This window comes from Azolla caroliniana, unplaced genomic scaffold, assembly GCF_043228905.1.
Source record: "Azolla caroliniana isolate FFs.n. ecotype wild unplaced genomic scaffold, voAzoCaro1.0.p SCAF_6, whole genome shotgun sequence".
Taxonomy (NCBI): Eukaryota; Viridiplantae; Streptophyta; class Polypodiopsida; order Salviniales; family Salviniaceae; genus Azolla; species Azolla caroliniana.
Window position 1 is genome coordinate 1,206,112 of NW_028230441.1, and position 18,836 is coordinate 1,224,947.

General features: G+C 36.2%; 2 protein-coding genes and 1 long non-coding RNA gene across 3 annotated transcripts; 1 reads left to right on the forward strand and 2 right to left on the reverse strand.

Moving 5' to 3' along the window:
- Positions 1–601: 601 nt before the first annotated feature.
- On the reverse strand, positions 602–1,890 carry LOC147862435 (uncharacterized). Its single transcript, XR_015529900.1, has 3 exons — positions 1,501–1,890; positions 1,332–1,363; positions 602–1,058 (listed from the first exon to the last, which is right to left on the reverse strand). It is a non-coding gene; the product is annotated as an uncharacterized LOC147862435 (long non-coding RNA).
- Positions 1,891–6,293: 4,403 nt separating this feature from the next.
- On the forward strand, positions 6,294–10,538 carry LOC147862436 (uncharacterized). The gene is made up of 5 exons (XM_087321101.1): positions 6,294–6,365; positions 6,458–6,553; positions 8,462–8,572; positions 9,301–9,508; positions 9,646–10,538. The coding sequence occupies exons 1-5, from the start codon at positions 6,294–6,296 to the stop codon at positions 10,536–10,538; spliced, it is 1,380 nt and encodes a 459-aa protein (XP_087177227.1).
- Positions 10,539–11,239: 701 nt separating this feature from the next.
- On the reverse strand, positions 11,240–16,387 carry DAL1 (E3 Ubiquitin ligase family protein). Its single transcript, XM_087321580.1, has 11 exons — positions 16,220–16,387; positions 15,996–16,048; positions 13,285–13,409; positions 13,001–13,096; positions 12,768–12,905; positions 12,608–12,673; positions 12,359–12,471; positions 12,174–12,284; positions 12,043–12,089; positions 11,840–11,954; positions 11,240–11,605 (listed from the first exon to the last, which is right to left on the reverse strand). Exons 1-11 carry the CDS (start codon positions 16,291–16,293, stop codon positions 11,503–11,505), a joined length of 1,041 nt encoding a protein of 346 aa, XP_087177706.1. The 5' UTR covers positions 16,294–16,387; the 3' UTR covers positions 11,240–11,502.
- Between the last annotated feature and the right edge of the window lie 2,449 nt (positions 16,388–18,836).

The following is an 18,836-nucleotide window of genomic DNA, read 5'->3' on the forward strand; positions in this document are numbered from 1 at the left end:
GAACTCAATGTAGACAATTATTTATAACACAATAGAAGAAGAAAATGTGTATCCACATCTCTAGAAAGGCCAATATGGACTATGGGATCAAAACAACATGCACCATGTGACATTTTTGCTTATTCACGAAAGTTAAGTATATGGTATGCATGGTCTGTAGTGGAAGGGGAGACAAACCTTGAGAGGGAATAACTAGAATGGAGATATATATGAAGCTCGTTAGATCAAAACATAAGTCACTCAATTTAGTTTATCATTTGCAAAGTAGATCTGAATCTATGACATCATGGAAATCATTCAGAGTGTCTTTGCATTTGATACTCATCATGGGGTTGGCCATCACGTAACACGTTGTTTAGATCAAGGAGATGCCAATATAGCAGTTTCACGCTTGCAGATATTTTACACTACAAGGACCGTTGGGCAAATCGATGTGGCGCCAATGAATGTGACACGAGATTGTTGTCATTGTGATTTTTTGGTACAAAGATCTACAAAGAAAGAGGATTAATAAAAGGGTTTACATCTCTAGGTAATTTAGATTACATGATAATTCCAAAATGTAGACCACCACATATCATGTAAGAGAGAACTTTATAAGGTGCAAGTAAACATGATTTTTATTTAGTCAAAAATTGAATTATATAAGCACATTCACAATCATTTCATGTTGAGTTTCACTCTAGGTGTGCGAGCTGGACTCGAACAACCTAAGAGTCATCAATGGTTCTTATAAAGAAAAACACACGGGCCTCTGAAATATTTTATGGCCAATTGAAACATCAAAAGATGCACGCACACGACCATATGGCATGGGCATGGCCATTGGAGATATACAAGGGTCTTGGTTGACACACCCCTTGGCAGTTACCACATCCTCCACGACATTTTGGGGGTCGTGAACCAATCTTCATCGACGACGACGAGTGCATGGGATTGGTAAAGGAAATGGATGTCAAATGATTATGTCCCCTCGCTTTCATTCTCCTCTGAATTGGCCGCCTTGGAACATGGATCATTCGACTCCTCTTGTGGTGAGATACCAAGACATGTCGATGCTATACACGATTTAAACGTGAAATTTTTAGCTTATGCACATGATCTTATCGAATAGAATTGGATGCTTCTCAATGTCAAATCGAATTAATCATGTGTAGAATCAATATAAAATGGGTTTGGATCGAAGCTCTTATTTGACATAGTAAGAATCAATTACAGATATCTTCACCAATTTGCGGAAAAGTAGCGTGAACATGAAAGAGCTTAATCAAGGTTACATAATGAAGAAGAGCAAAATATTGTTATGAAGAAAGGTTAGTTTGAAGGGTTACCTTGGGCGAAGTAGCTTCGGGAACGTGATCACCTAGTGACGAAGAAAAGAGAAAGAAAGAAGATTTTGTGGTTACATGAGTGAAAAGACATTAGGAGTTAGTTATAATAATGGTCATAATGAAAAAAACCCATAGCCATAAGAAAACGCGGAAGAAGAAAGAATGTTACCAGGAGATTGAACGTGTTTGGATTGAATGCGTTGAGTGGAGGAGGAGGAGGAGGAGGATGAGGTCTCATTAATGAAGAAAAGAGTGACGATTAGGAGCATATTAAGGAGAACAATTAAAGAAGAAGAAGAAGAAGATTTACTAAAGGTTTGTGAAGGTCCCATCAATCAATACCAATCAACTGAAATTATTATTAATCCTCCTTTCATCAAACCTGTCTTTCTTGGCTTCTCTATTGCTACGCAAGGCACATATGTACAAGCATGAAGTTAGCTTAACTGGCTAGTAATAGTTAGGCTCTTAATTTACTAGCTAGGTTCTTAGAGAGAGTGAGAGCTGCTTGGGTTTTCATTAAGAGGAAGAGAAGGATATGCATATATATAAAGGGATAAAGTGCCTTCCTATTTGGTTGTGCATTTACTCATGTTTTGTTTTTTCATTAGACCCAATGATTTATGAAGCTTACATGTGTTCTTTACTCTTGGCTCAATTTTGTTCGGTGGGAGCTCCTCTAATTATTCAAACTCTTGTATACGTTGACACTGATTAAACGAAACTTGAGTCTAGCTCGAAACCGAGATTAGTCTCTATCAACCTACCAACCTACCAGTCTAACCTTTGAGGAGAATGTGGCACACCATTGTATGTTACATCACTATCATGTACCTAACTAGATCCATGTAGCATGGTCACATCTTGTCCTTTGACCCTTAGCAAATGTATTGAGTATTCGTCTAGGCATTGTAATAATGTGTCAACGAATTTATGTTGTGGCATGTATTTTGTTGGCATTGCTCAAGGATGAGATGTTATTATTTTCAACCCCTCGGTTGTTACACTCTATGCATGTATTAAGTGTTCACATTTGTTTGCACTCAATGTGTGTGCATGCATGTATACATACATACTACTTTTATGTGTAAATAATAAGAGGTAATAGCTTCATATAACGAGTATTGTCTCATTTCGTTTCTTTTTTTTATTCATGGAGGTTATTGAAGGCGTGAGAGACAAGAACGTTGAATAGAATTACCCAACTTTCTATTAATGTATACCATGTAGTGTTGACTACCTACATAGAGTGCATATCACATACTGTATAGACTATATTGGAGTATATAAGGTAGTCCAAATGACTACCATATGTTGTGGGGGTTGAGATGGTTGCTTCACGTCTCCACGAGAATTTGATGGCGGAGGTTAGCTTTGGACTTCCACACCATATTGCACATATTGCCTTGCATGCTTGGGAAATATAGAAAATCACCCTCACACCCTTGCAACTTGCTTTCACAATGTAATGACACTTTGAGCTTACTAATTTATTTATCCTCCTTAGTTTGGTCCTCTAATTTGAGAACGATTGGCACAAGAAGGCCATAATTTGCAAATGAAAGGATTTGGGACCACACCTTTTCCTTGTGTGAAAATGACTTATCAAAATCTTCCAAAACTTACCATTATCATTTTCAAAAAGACATCATACAAATGACATGCTCTACTACAACCATTCTCTAAAAAGATATAATTTTAAAGAAAAATTCACGATGCTGCATGAGCACCTACCGAAACAAATAAAGAAGTTATAAGCAAAATAGTACTACATGAAAGTGACAATATCTCTACATCTTTCGAATCATTTTCCATGCAATTATCTTTGTTATAATCAACGTACACTAGTAGAAAACTTTCAATTCACACTTTCTTGATGTTGTCCTGCAATTGATAAATTTGAAATCGATATATGTTTGCAAAGATGATCTTTAAAGGAACATAATGCTTTTAAGAATTCTTGCCTTTACAGTTGGATTTCCACCACTTCATTCTGGTGCAGCCTACTTTGATTGCATTCAACTTCCACCAACTTGAGGCGATGTGCAATAACATGATATACACCCTCTAAACAAGATCGCAAAGTGATTTTGTTTTGTAATTGTGGAAATATATTGAATCTAAAGTCTATCCAAGCTAAGATAAGTATAATATATATAAAGTATCCCCATTCATTACAAGATTGCACATTACAATTCGATGGCACATATCATGTCACATCATCTTTAAATGAATTAATTCCAAAGGTTGTGCCCTCCATAGGAGTTCACTCATAAATATGTAACTAAAACATGTGAGCTCAACATATGGGGAGAATTTGAAGCCCCTTTTTACATATTTACCAACAAAAAGGTGTCGTTTAAAGGATTGTATGTAGAAATGAAAGGTTGCATTTTATTCATTAAAAATACACAAGGAAATTTTTTAATAACCCCTGAATGCACCTAGTGTAGAGGCTTTAATTTCGGTGTGCCCTATGAGAGTTTACTTTTGTAGTATGCTTTTAATGCCATAATCGACCCCTCCATGTGACTAAGAAACATTTCTCTAAGGATTAAACAAAACATTTTACTTGCTTCTTTCGATCATGAACTTTGTTAAAAGCATTTAATTCTACTAGTGTATGTGCTGCAAAATAATATGGTATACTTCTTTACTATGGAAGCATAAAGTACTTAGATCACCGAAGATTCTACAATACCATTTGTGTATGAAAGACACGATTGAATGTAATCATGTGGTAGGAATTTTGACAAAATCTATTTGAGTTTCGTATTTGGTATCACTGTCATATTTGCCAAATTAGATGATTTATGCTCAATAGAAAACCAAACATGTGACTGTAGCATGTCCCTACTAGAGATCAACATTTAAACCAATAACCTAGGCATAATTACATGAAAACCAAGGATAATTCAAAAGCCAAATGGATGAAAAAGCTTTATGGCACCAAGGGTTCCTCCTCAAGTAATTGATAGTAGTAGAAACTCATATGGTGTTCAATGGAAAACATTTGTGCTCAACCACTTTGATATAACCTAAATGCTCATATTGCTTTTGCCCCTAGATCAACCCCTACATCAAACATCAAGAATTAGTACACATTATACTTCTTCACACGTAAGCCTAACGATTCAAAAAAACTATGGTAATAAAGTCCATTTTATTGAATTGATGGATAATATTCACAATTGTATTCTCAAATGTTTTTAACTTCATAGGGTTGTGCAATCACTCCATCGTATCTACTTTTATACCTAGGGAACATTCCTATAAAGAGAATGAATGAACTTACGATTTGAAAGGCTATTTTTAATATCCCGGTATATGGAGGCTATGACTTTTAAAGTATATAAACATAGATGAGATTGTAACAATGCCTCGTCTTTTTATAATAATGAGATATGGCCAGACCATCTCATAGTTGACCCTTTAGAGATACTTCACATTAAGAAAATACACACTTATATTATGAACGGAGGATTATAGATTCGCTACAATATACATAATACTAGATAAGCAATACAAAAGTGAGTGTTGATCAATATTATTTACATTTTTCATAATGTTGAGTGTTGATCAATATTATTTACATTTTTCATAATGTTGATATGAGCCAATATGTCTTATTTTTTGGGAGATGATTCTTTCATATCATATTTGCATCATAACTTCCTCAAAGATATATTAGTGTACGCGTTAGATAGAGAGCTAATATTTTGTGAATTGCATGATGGACTAGGGTCTTTATTGGGTGGTTTGAAAGTACTCTTTCACACATTATTTACATATTAATGATGGACATTTTCCTCTTTATAGGTAAATAATGTGTAAAAGAGTACTTTCAAACGACCTTTATGTTGCATACTTGCTAATGACGACAATCTGGAACCGCATACCATTGTAATCCATTAAGGGCTTACCTTTGGAATCCATAACGGCATCATTTGTCCATATCACATTTAGTAATGGTTGTTCAACTACATTCCATTGAAAACATTTCGGCTAAGATGTCCCAATTTTTCTTCAACTTTTTGGAATCTAAAGTTTCTTTTATTGCCAATGGTTTGTACCCAAAGTATGTGGACGTTCCTTCAACTATCTTGTCTTTTTCTTATGTGATGCGTGAAGGCAATGCTTCAATATCATGTGGTAACACATAATGCCTTGTTCGGTATTACCTTAAGGCACCATTGCTTTTGTTTCCAACCTTGGGTTGTAGAAAGTGATTTGTAAAGCTATATTTAAAGTAGTGCAACATTAATGTGCATTATTCCAAACTAGAGAAACCAAAAAATACTTCATTGAAAAGACTTAAACGGTATTGGCCTTGACTTCAACTCACAATCTTAAAGTTTTGAAGTACAAACTTTACCACTACACAATCATGTTTACGTTAAAATGTTTGAAAAACTTATCAAATTGAGGAAGTAAAAAGGCAATGCTCTCACATTGTCCTTGTTTTTGGTCACCGTCGACTGACAAAGTAACAAGGTTGGTTCTTGGAACAAGTATCTCTAATCAATGCCAACATTAAATTCCCCTTGACATGACTCCTATTCATCACAAAGTCAACGTTGCATTAGAACAATTTTTTTGATCCTACAACCACATACTCTAGCCCTCTTTGAAAAACCACAATTAGCCTTTGCATTCATAATAGAATGGTTTATATTTATGTGCAAGTGGTATATGTTGTGTAGGAGGATTATGAGTGAGTTCATATTTGGCATAAGTATATTGGCCATTGACCTTATATGTTTAAAAAAAACATTCGATAAACTTCTTTTTTATTTACCTATCCATAGTTATGAAATGAGAATTATGGTTTTCCTTAGCATCAATTCCCTTTATTTGGTTCTTATGGGTCAAATTCCAGAAAACCACTTAAGGCCATTGTTGGAAGGTTCAAATGGTCAATCTTGCCATGGGAAATGAAGCTTCATCTGCATTCTGAAAGAGATGGGCAACCTCATTGCATTGGTTAGCTTAGCTATTTGGAAGGTTCAAATGGTCAATCTTGTTATGGGAAATGTAGCTCTCATTGAGAAGTTTTCATTCCATATGATCATTGATGGGCTTTTTGGATCAAAGTTCATCAATAACTTAAAAGCCATTTGCGAAAGGCCCAAATGATCAATCTTGCTATGGAAAATGTAGCTCCCCTTGAGAAGATTGCATTCTTAATTATCATTGATGGCCTTTATTTTGCGTTATACACTGTAAGTAGTCAATGATTAGAAGCAACTAATGTAAGCATTTGTCTGATCACTTGGAATCAAGGCTATATTTTCTTGAGTAGGGAATATGGTCAAGGAGAGCACGAGATCAAACGAGACATGTTGGTACTTAAGTGCTATGAAGGATAAGAAATGTGGTCATAATTGAGTAGTATATAATGTCGTGGTTGATTGTTTTGCCAAGGATGACATGAAGATGAACCTTAAAAACTCTTTTTAACAATGATATTATGACTTAAAGTAATCATTGTTTTTTGAATTCGCTATATTGGAAGAAAGCTTTTGAACTTTATGACAATGTAAAGGGAACACATTCATCCTAAGTTGTGATTGATGTGTCTTGCCTATAATTTTGCATATGGTCTACTGTGCAACAAGAATGCTTCCTACTTATACATTGGAGAAAGAAATCAACATGCTTGAAATGAAATGTATCTATTGAGACTTTAGTCTAAATTGAAATGATCATAAGCACATGAGAAAATTGTCATTGTAGGATCTTGTTATTGGATTGACTCTATGTTGACATGATTGCTTCTACAACCATCTCATTTTGATGCACCAGTTAATGCATTAAAGGGCATGAAAAGTACATTGTTAATACATTGAAGAGCATGAAAAGTGCATTCACGTCATTCAACAAGCACAAGAGTTATCGATCTGATCACAATAATCACTTGACCCAAGACATCGCATATGCAGCTAGGCATGTGGTGCCACCTCTATCAAAGCTTGTGTGATGTTCAAGAAACACAATAAAATGCTCAGCATAATTGTCGGATTCATTCGAACACCTTGAATTTCTTGATTGAAATGATTATAGAGGGAATTGACTTTTTTATTTGGCTTGTTCGTAAAAGAATTGTCACTTTGTAAACTTTCCTTGGTGGAAGGTATCTTCATGTATCACATGTCGATACATAATTGTTGCCTCATTGAAAACACCCTTTAAGGCAACACATTTAGACCTTCTGGACTTGATGCGACTTGGCATGCGCATGAACCTGAAATTCACCCTAATGAAAAATATGAACTCATTTTTAATCCAAGTATATTCTAGACATTTACACCCATGTCATGAGGAAGGTTCTTTAGTGATCTATCGTACGGAACGAAACGATGACTTCAAGCTTAAAATAATCACACGTGACCAAAAACACGTTATTGTGCTAGAGAGGAAATTTCTAGATTTCTATACCTTTTTTTATAAGAGGAAGTTCCTAGAGTTTCACCCGACAGACAAATCGTACTGGAGGAGGAAACATCCACAATGGTTGGACCACAAACATGGATAAACACATATATACAAACACGTCGACATCGGCATACATCCATGTCCATGAATAAACACATGCACATGGCACATATGCATATGCATAGACGTAGACATCCACATCCTAATACACACACAACGCATACATACACATAGGTGTGATATACAACTATGTACATTATTTCCCAAAACACAAGTATACATGCATGCAATGAACTACGGATACATACATATAAATGTACGTTGGTACATAATGTATGTATACAAATACGAACATTTTCGTACATATACATACATACATACATACATACATACATACATACATACATATGTATGTATACAAATACAAACATTTTCGTACATATGTATGTATGTATGTATATGTATACGATACAAAAACACACATTTTGTTCATATTGTCTTTCCAAAAGGCGCCCCATCATTTCTCTCTCGCTGTCTGTCTGTCTGTCTGTCTCTCGATCTGTCTGTCGAGTGGCTCGCTCCCATGTATGTATGTAGCCCACCACTGCAACAACTATCTACAACGATGATGGCGATGGCGGCGACAATAATGATGATGATGATGATGATGGGTTCATTAACACAGGGCATGATAGAGTGAGGAATTGGGCGTGGGAGAGTGTGCCTTCGCTATAGCATCCTCTGGTGCTCGATGCTTCCTGCACAAGCACATCAACAAGAATGCACGATTTCAATACACTTGTCAGGTCCTCCTGTTTTTTTTTTTGTTACTATAAACAATAACATCACATTCTCTCTGTCTCTGTCTTTGTCTCTCTCAACGTCTTTTTTTTCTTTACATGGTACCATATTACCCCTTGTAGCACTACATTGTCCCCACTCCTGCCGGTTATGTCCTTCACATTGTTGTATGATGTATCAATCAACAATATAAGGAAGGTAACTATTGTGTTGAACGCATCATGTAGTCCAGAATGAGGAAAAGGGTGTCTTTGTTCCAATCATGAACAACAAATACAACTTCCTGTTGGGGAAACAAATTTGGCATGCACAAAAAATAGTGAACGACAACTTTCCTAGTGTGAAACGGGTCATCTTTTGTGAAACCCTTGCACTAGGTAAGAAAATGTGCTCCATGTCACAAAATAGCAATTGTGGTAAGAACGTGTCAGAAGAAAAGGTCTTGTACACTAGGTCCTCAATACATTGGAAATAACTCGCCATATCAATGATTTTGTTTTGTACAATATGAAGTCTCAAGTTGTGAGAACATTGATTGTCTCAACTGCGAGAAAAAGACATGGAGAACTTCTTTTGTGTCAAGTCTGCACCAATGCAATTATTGTGGTTTCACATAGATAAACTACATAGAATTATCAATGTAAAACCCATTCTAAATTACAATTATTCATATGAAAATTTCCATTATGTATATAATAGTAGGTTCCAACATGTTTCTTCTAAGATGGTGTAGACATCAAATATGATGGCTGAGAGGGGTGCAATTGAGTGGATTGAAACTGACGCATGCATAAAGGCATGTGGTTTAAAAAGGCTCTCCAATGGCTTCTCAAGTGAGGAACTGCTGCAGCACACATTCATTAAAGGGATTTGCTCAAACCCATGCAAAGATAATTGCCCTAACATCATGGATCTCTATACTAAACTTGCAGCTTCAGAAGGTATACCTTATTTCTGATAAGAAGTGATAGGTACAAAGTAGCTAGACATAACAAACTTTCTACTTGTCCTACATCATGCAATAGTTCAAATGCCTTCACATATGTTTGAAATCATCATATATTGATGGTGGTTGTAGGTATCTATTTACCGAACCTTTGTGATTCCTTTGAAGATTACAATGAAAAGCAGAGTTATATGGAAGTGCCTTTGAAAGAAAAGGGTCTACATGAGAACATGTCCCAAAAAGTGAGATACTATCTTGCAAGCGCCAATTATTTACAATCACCATCTCCTTCTGAACAATATCCAGCACCAATTCCACATGATAACGGTGTAGACACACCACTCCCATCGGAATCACCTACTGATAATACTTTCCTGCCGTCACCTCCCCAAATCCCACAAAACGACAACATACAATCACCTTATGTGTCACCACCACCACTAAACTATAATGAAGACTCTTCATCTCCACCAACTTATGCTTATAGTGCAGAACCACCAGAGAATTATAATGTGTATACACCATATAGGTATAACCCACAACTACCAATGTATGGTAATGGTGTAGAGCCACCATATAATTATAATGTAGAGTCGCCATACAATTACAATGTAGAGCCACCTTATGGGTATAATGCACCAACACCAACATATGCTTATAGTTTAGAGCCACCATACAATTATAATGAAGGACCATCACCAACATATGGTTATAATGTAGAACCACCATATGGGTATAGTCCACAACCACCAACATATGATTTCAGTGTAGAGCCACCATACAATTATAATATAGAATCACCATATGGGTACAATCCACAACCACCAACATACAGCGAAGGTGTAGAGACACCCTACAATTACAATGTAGAACCACCAAATGTTGATAATGGAACACCACCACCACCTCCACCATATGATTATGATGCACCAGCACCCTATGTCGAATATTCACCAACTCCTATTTATATTCAACCTGAACCTACCTTGAGTGTACCAATCCTACCACCTTTTTTTGGTATATGATATAATTTATGTTTACTTAAACAAATAAAAAATTACACCATAGATTCTTCTAAACTTTTGATTCTAACCTGAGTGCAGTAGTTTTGAGCATTTTTTTGAAACATGGACTGTGCCACTGATTTTGCCAATTGGTCATAATACTACTTGTGAACATGGAAACTAATATAGATTTTTTCATCAACAAACAATTAGGTTGAGAATGCTCTATAAAGTTTTCCATGAGAGATGCTAGCTTATAGAAACTCTTCAACTGCTTTGATATACTTCTCACCCAATTCCATTAAAAAATAAGTCTATTATTGATTACACAATGATAAACACATTCCTTGGAAACCAAATAGTCGTTGAATAAAAAGTTAATCTGATAATACACCATTTACGCATATATGATTTCTCATCTTTCTTTATATACATATATATATATATATGCATTTTTACAAGAGACATTATCATGGACCTGAATACACTCAGAATGATCCCATGTGAAATAAATGCACACCACCATTTTACACAAACATGATTTCTCATTTTTCTTTGCATATATCTACATTTTGACTAAAAACATTATTGTGGATTGATCCCATCTGAAATAAATGTATCTCACCTCTAAAATAAAAAACAATCATGAATCTCTCTCCATAATCATCAGATGGTGGTAAAGTCATCCAATTGAAAACAATAACAAAAACATAATACCGTCATTAGACAAAACTAATTGTACTGATAGATTAAACTGCTGCACATTCATAACTACTGTTTTTAATATAAGTGAAATCATGATGTGTATACAACTATACAGAGATCAGTAACAATACAATGCCTTGCATTAGCAAACCCCACATTTGGCTTTTGTAGGTTATTGTATGGCACCTGAAATAACTGCATAAGTAAAATGTAATGATGTTACAAGCAATGTAGAATATCTGAAGTTCAAACTTAGTCCTTGTCCATGCTTGAACTGGGACTAATGTCGATATGTCCGAACAACTTGTTCAATGCGTCTCCGACACAAAGGACAATTTGAAAGTTGGGTTGAACAAGATGTGCAAGAGCACATATGCCCACACCTGCAAAACAAAAGTCTCCCTCTTATTTCAATAGAATGAAATCGTATTAATAAACACTAAGAACCCTCTCTCTAGATAAAAAAAACCTAGTGTTCTGATGATTTGGATGCAATCCATCTTTCCCTTCTCAAAATTTTCAAAATCTGAATCTATTGCATATCAAGGCCAAATTTCAATACGCACTAAAAAAATAAATGTAGTTATTTTGAGTGTTCAGTATCACGAGAAGCTTACGGAACAAAAACAGCATTGTACTCTTGCTCGAGGCATATTACACAAAGATCAGGCACAGCGGCATCCAGTTTTGATGAGATGATATTCTCTCCAAGACCTACAGTTTCCGTATTCCCTGAAAGATCAGACAAACAAGCAATATATGGTAATTGAGACAATCTATAAATGCATACAGAATCATCAGAAGATTTAGTTCATTTTACCTTCACCTTGCCGTTGTTCACGCCTCTGTGCAACTGCTGCTTGAACCCTAGAAATTTGTTGCAAATTAGAAATTCAGGAAGAACTGATCCATACAGTTCATTTTTTCTTATATTCAAATTATTTGTCATACCTCCTATTAAAAGCTGCCCTTCGGCGTCTTTCTAGGAAATACTTAACCGCATGGGAAGTGACAAGATACATTCCAAATACTGTGAAGCCCAATGACATGTACTTGTACCATCTGAAACGCCATGTTATGGCAACTGTTAAGTTTCTTTCTTTTAGATCCAAAACATTCAACAAAACAGCACGAACCTCGACCATTTTCCAAGATTGGCTATAAGTTCATCAATGCTCTTTGGAGAGACATAAAAAGGTCCTTTATGTGGCTTTTGAATTCGTATTGTGCCTAAATCGTCTCGAACTGCCTGATCAAAATGTGTAAAGTAAACGCTGTAAGAATACCAAGACATTGATGGCTAAAACTTGTGTACAATTAATTGACATGCAAAAAACAATATCAGATAATATACTTCATTCATTCAAGAAAACAAATTTACTCACCTCACCTACTACAGTCAAAGCTGTGCCCACAGGTAGCACCCTCTCCACCCGCTTAACTCCAAGCATCTATGAATTAATACAATCAGAAAACCTTAGAACCTCTGTATAAATTGCAAATCATCGAACCAATCTAGACCTCATAGAATGTACAAGTTACAACCTTGAGCCCTTGCAAATAGTCCAGAGTCCCACGAACCAGAGATCGCCCTGATTCCTCAAACACCTCACTAGCAATAGGCAACTCTAATCCATGAGCACCACGTGCTCCAACAATAAAAACCCTTCCTGTACCATCCTCCTTCCATGCAAAAAATTCATCATAAGAAATATGTATATATATACATATATGGTACACCTTTGATACCCATCATTTACCGGGAAATATATACTCACCAAATACCAGGGCACTTCCTTACTCATTGCAAGCATCAATGCAGAATCTTGTATCCATGATCCAGTTTCATTGTGTTTCAAGAAGTGTTGTTCTGCCTGCAGGAGCAAACATCAAACCCTCTAATAAGAAAAAATCGAAAATGTGAATAAACTGCATGCGAGCAATTTCACTTTATGCACAGACCAGGTGTGTATATGATCATTCACTTTATGAACAGACCAGGGAAATACAGTTGAGAAGAAAAGGGATTAAAGTTCAAGTAATATTGGGTTTAAATCATTACAATCTCCTCAAGGATGACCCCACGCAAGCTGCTATGTTCGCAATTTATCGGAGTATCAGACCCAACCCTTCCTGCGACAGTCACTACCAATGGGAGTGCTTTGCACGCCGATTCCAGTAAGATTGCTACAAAGATGAAAGAACGGATCAGATATAAAAGACCAAAATCACCTACCTCATGAACAGCATGAACTCTGTATTAAGTGGTTCTGTATTTCAAACTGAATACTGTTTTTCATTTTATTCCACAGAAAAATTGGCTTTCACCAAAAGTGTCAGGGTACCATTTTCTGCACGTCAATTACAACAGGAGGATAGCAGGGAACTTTTCCTGATCCCCACAGTCAGTTAATGTGGAACGCATGAAAGGAGGCAGATAAAAATAAACTCGTCTTAGAATGCATCAAAGGAGAACACACAATGCTTTCGATTAGGAGAAATCATATTCATTGGGCAATTTAATACAAGAATCTAAAGGTACACACAGCACACCATTTGAATTAGGTCATCTATAAAGAGACAAAAGAGCATTTTCAGCTAAGTCAAGCAATGACAACCAGCAACAGGAAATTGTTGCAGCCATGGGAAACAAAGGTACCTGAAGTTCAGATATCCACATGGAGTATGCAGCAGCATTGTGGATTATATTTTAGGATTTTCTGTGACATTTCAGCTCATTTTTAACTTTTGTACAACCTTCTGCTCATCACACACATTTCTCTCATATTATTTACCTCAGTTTTCCTATCTCCAGTCTTAATGAAACAAGCCAAATACACACTGTAACAGAAGCTTTGAAAGTGACAAGGATGAGATAGCTGGCTAACTGCTACACAGATTTTGCTGCATCTTTCTGTTAGCCAGGAGAATATATGGTTTAATTCAATTTTGTAGGAATTGCAAGGATATTCATAAAGGTTTTGTAAATAATCAATAACCTTTATCAACAATCGAAGATCTGATAGATCAACTGCATGGTGAAGTACTTCACCAAAATCCATTATAGTTATGGATTTCAGCAGATCAAAGTCGTAACTGACTTCCGAGGATGCGTCAACACAGATTTTTGGTGAAGTACTTCATCAAAATCCATTATTGTTATGGATTTCAGAAGATCGAAGTTGTAACTGACGTCCGAGGATGTGTCAACACAGATTTTTACATATCGTATGGCCATTATCAATATCTTTCCAATTTGGATTGGCCAATGGTCTTGCCACATTCCTAGACATGAGAATGGACTTTTGTATCATATTTAGTATAGTATTTCTTGGTTTTCGTAGATGATTTAAAATCAACCATTAAAACATGTGAAACACTTTAGACTTGCATAGGTGCAACTAAAACAAGAAAACTTTATTATCCCTCAAGAAAAGATCAGGATTCATCTGAAAGTCTAGACAACAGTCAAGTGGCTAATTCTGATGACAAGGAGGTAAAAGGGTACCATTTTTTTCATAAAATGGCATTTTGGCTTGCCACTTATGCCATGGGCAGTTTCTACGTACGAAGAATGGAGAAAGTAGCCAAGTGGAATGCCGATTGAAAAGAGTAGAAAGTACCTTCTCTCATTTGGGCATGGATGGTTGAAATCAATGATCGTGCGCAATGCACTGGACAAACAAAGAAACCTTGGGGCCCATCTCATTCCACTGAGTTCAGATCAGTATATTTGATTCCACTAAGTTCATGCCCATATGTAGACAATCCAAAATATATAGAGTGATATACTTATGCTATGCGATGGAAATCATTCGCATATTTGAGCATATTGTACTGCCAACTTTACAGAGCCCTTACTGTCTCAGATCACCTGATGGATTTACATTCAGCCTTCTTACATATGAACATCTCTCTCACGTGCAATCTTCAGCTCAGCTTTATCCTTCCAAGGCTCAGGTGACTGAGAGAACAATATGCCATACCCATACACCAGGTTCTAGGACAACGATTGACATGGAAGAACATTATGTATCCTTTTTCACTATATTATCGCAGACCACGATGAGATGAATGCCTCCCAAATGGAGGGCTTCTGCCCCTCTCTCTCTCTCTCTGAAAGGTCAAGCCACAAGCTGGCACAACCAGTCCCCCCCCCCCCAAATACACAAGGTTGTTTCTGCGTTTTGCCACACTACAAAGTTATTTTTACACATATACTGCTAAAAGTCAAACCCTAATGAAGCAATCAAAACAACGTTACAACACTCAACAATGGCCCAACGAGAGTCCAGTTCATCACTTGATTCCATCAATTATTCCATATGGCATAAACTAACCTACGAATCCACAGAAGATGAAATCAAGAGCATATGTTTAAATGCATAATGTGACCAGTTGCAGAAAAAACAAAAGGAAAAAATGCAGCAAAATTATAGAAATTTTCTACAAAATTCCAATTGCTTTGGAATGTTTTCCTGTACATTAAAAGGAGAACCAGATGAGAACAAAACTCCAACAAATAATATGTAAGTATTCTAATAAATTCACATATAATTTCCTACCAAATCATACTTATTTGGGGCAATCAATAAATGAAAGGTTTGCAAACACCACATGACAACAGATGAGAAAAAATGGCAATATATTCACAGAATTCTAACAAATTATACAAAAGAATGAACCTTTTCAAATATTTCAAAAACAATAAAGAAATCTCTTCAGAAAATAAATCAAGCCAAAAGAAAAAAACAGGTATTTTTATGATGTTACCTAAATCTTTGAGTTGATTAAATCTCTTCACGGAACTCAAAGCAGCAGCATCTCTGTCCAAAAAGTTAGGGTTTCATTTCTCACTTTCTCTCTCCCTCACACACAGAAATAAATAAATAAACAAACAGAAGCGGAAAAGATCGATCAAAAGCATTAGGGAAACAGAGCACCAGAAGGCAACGATATTATATGCAGTAAATAGAGTGAGCTGTGCATAGTTATACCTCCCAGTGTTGCGAGATAAACAGTATATGGCGGCTCCACTGAGACAGAAAGTAATTCCTCCCCATGAAATCATGATTCGTCAAGTTACAGTCAAGAAGCATCGTCTGTGTTTTCCATGGACAGGGCTAATTCATATACTCTCAAGTTCAACAACCAATAAATCGATCATTTGCACACACTGCCAAAAGAGTATTCATTATTACGTTTAATTTATGTATATACATATTTAAAGGACTCCTCCAATACCTGTCTCGCTCGGGTTCTCTATAAGTCTTGTTCTCGTCCTCGAGCCCGAGTTCGGCTTTTACCCTCCTTTGCAGCCTTTGCCTGAACCCTGTGTCTCCTGGCCTTGGACTCGAGCTCTTTTGCTACCCTATGTTAGCCCAGTTTCAGCTACAACCTCATGTGTTGTACTATTCTATCATTTGTGGCACAAAGCTTGTCTTGTTACATTGTTATGCTTTTTTATTGAACTCTGTGTTTCTCGGTCTGGGCCATAGGTTCTTTTGTTATCCTACGTTGCATCAATCTTCATCCGCAAGCTCTATGTATTTACTATTCTTTGATTCCTTGCCCAAAGCTTGTATTGTTACATTGTTATGCTTTTGATCGACGATTCTGCTCCTAAGCTCAAGTCAGATGCTAAAATAAATTAAACATGTGTAACCTTCTTCAACATTATTACTTTTGATCGTCTAGTTGTTCTTGGTTTTCCTTGGTTCAACCTTCATAATTTCGAGATTAACTGAAGACATTGTACAATCAAAGAGTACCAAGTCATCAAGGAGTTAGAGAGATGGCATTTCCGAGTCCCTTTCATCAACCACGGTCAAATTTCAAGATCCCATCATATCTCGGTCATCTTACCACAAAGTTTATCTAAACAAGGATCACCAATCAAGGAAGTGTTCATCATGTTGGCAACTCCAACTCTCAATCAATAGAAGTCAAAGATCGTACTTCAAACTACACATTGAGAATCCAAAGAACTCTTCAACAAATGTGAAGGCAAATACTCTTCTAGAACATTGACCTTATTGTTTATCCTATCGACCTACAACGTGAGAAAGAACCACCATGGGGCCTAATTATTTAACATTTTTGAAGCCCGTTAGGTACACCCATCTTCTTTGTCATGAAGAAAGACATTTATCTTCATTCAGTTGTGGACACTGAAGGCTCGATAAGGTCGTGATTCAAAATGAATTTGCCTAGCCATTCATCTCAAGTTTATGGGAGCATCGTAATGGAGCCAAATATTTCACAAAGGTGGACATTTGAGGTCATATATAACCTTGTTGAGATCCATTGAGGAGGTGAATACAAATTGTTTTCTGCACTTGATGCAGACATTTCAAGTACATAGTGATTTGTTTCGGTCTCACCAATGTACCAATACTTGTCCAACAAATAGTGAATGATATTTTATTATACTTCTCGGACATCTTCACCTAGTCTATCGAGATGACATCTCACTCTATTCAAGGACTCAAGAAGAGGCATGATATGCATGTTCATCGAGTCTTACAATAGTTCTAGGATATGAACTCTATCCCAAATTCAAGAAGTGTAATTTTGATTATAACCAAGTACAACTCTTAGGGTATGTGGTATTGGCGAAAGGTATATATTATGGACCCATCGAAGGTTCAAATAGTTTTGTACTACTAAGCACTATGTTCAATGTGTGAGCTTCAATGCTCATTGCCATTTGCAAATTTCTACAACAAATTCTTCAAGAATTACTTGAAGATCATATTGCCATAGAGTTTACATGGAAGAACCAAACCTTTACATGGAGTTCAAGTGTAGTTAAAGTTTTCACCACTTGAAGTAGGCGGATGTATCTAATTTTTCAATTTGGACTCCAAGGTCATGCATAACAAACTCTATTACTTGGTGGATTGGTTAGCCCATATACCCAATGATTGGACATGGGCATCCATTGAGAACATCTTCGATGCCCAAACTCTTGTAAAAGAATTTCATGATGGTTATCCCGACAAGCCAAGTCCTAGTTTTATGCCTTGCAACTCGTGGAACTCAACTTCAAAATAGGGGGATAGTATCATGAGCAATGACATAACTTTTTGAGATTTGACCCCCTTAAAAGTGCTATAATATTTTATACATAATCCTATACATGCGTGTAGTGATATACATACATTGCAAAATACGAATGGTATGGCTTGATCACCAAGTGGAATCATGCATGACAACTAGGTGGCACCATTCATAACTTCAATGTTATTTATATTATCAAACCATATCAATTCAAATTAAGACTGACATGCATTCGTGTAATCTTGTCTTTTGTTGATAGAAATGTCTTTTCTAATTTACATATTGATATTGGCTTCCGTCGATAGAAATTACTAAGTGTGGCAAGAAAATGCCCAAACTTAGATATAGACAACCATAGAGGGTGCAATGCACCATCATGATGATGCGCTATGCTAACACATTGAATATATAATGGAGAGTTGAAGGATAAACAAAAGAAGAGGACATATGACCTATGTGTTACCTCAATCTACGAAAAACATAAGTAGCTCAATCTTTGACTATTTGCTTGTGCTAGCTAGAGAGTTCCTCAAAACTCATTATTGGATGGGT

What these genes read in the sequence shown, in the direction of transcription:
- LOC147862436 (XM_087321101.1), top strand. Translation starts at nt 6,294, where the DNA reads ATGGGCAACCTCATTGCATTGGTTAGCTTAGCTATTTGGAAGGTTCAA. An exon ending in GATTTCAATACACTTGTCAG is followed by an intron (nt 8,573 to 9,300) that starts GTCCTCCTGTTT and finishes AAGATGGTGTAG; the next exon opens with ACATCAAATATGATGGCTGA. An exon ending in TAAACTTGCAGCTTCAGAAG is followed by an intron (nt 9,509 to 9,645) that starts GTATACCTTATT and finishes TGGTGGTTGTAG; the next exon opens with GTATCTATTTACCGAACCTT.
- DAL1 (XM_087321580.1), bottom strand. Translation starts at nt 16,293, where the DNA reads ATGATTTCATGGGGAGGAATTACTTTCTGTCTCAGTGGAGCCGCCATA. An exon ending in TTATCTCGCAACACTGGGAG is followed by an intron (nt 16,049 to 16,219) that starts GTATAACTATGC and finishes CTTTTTGGACAG; the next exon opens with AGATGCTGCTGCTTTGAGTT. An exon ending in AATCTTGGAAAATGGTCGAG is followed by an intron (nt 12,285 to 12,358) that starts GTTCGTGCTGTT and finishes ATGGCGTTTCAG; the next exon opens with ATGGTACAAGTACATGTCAT.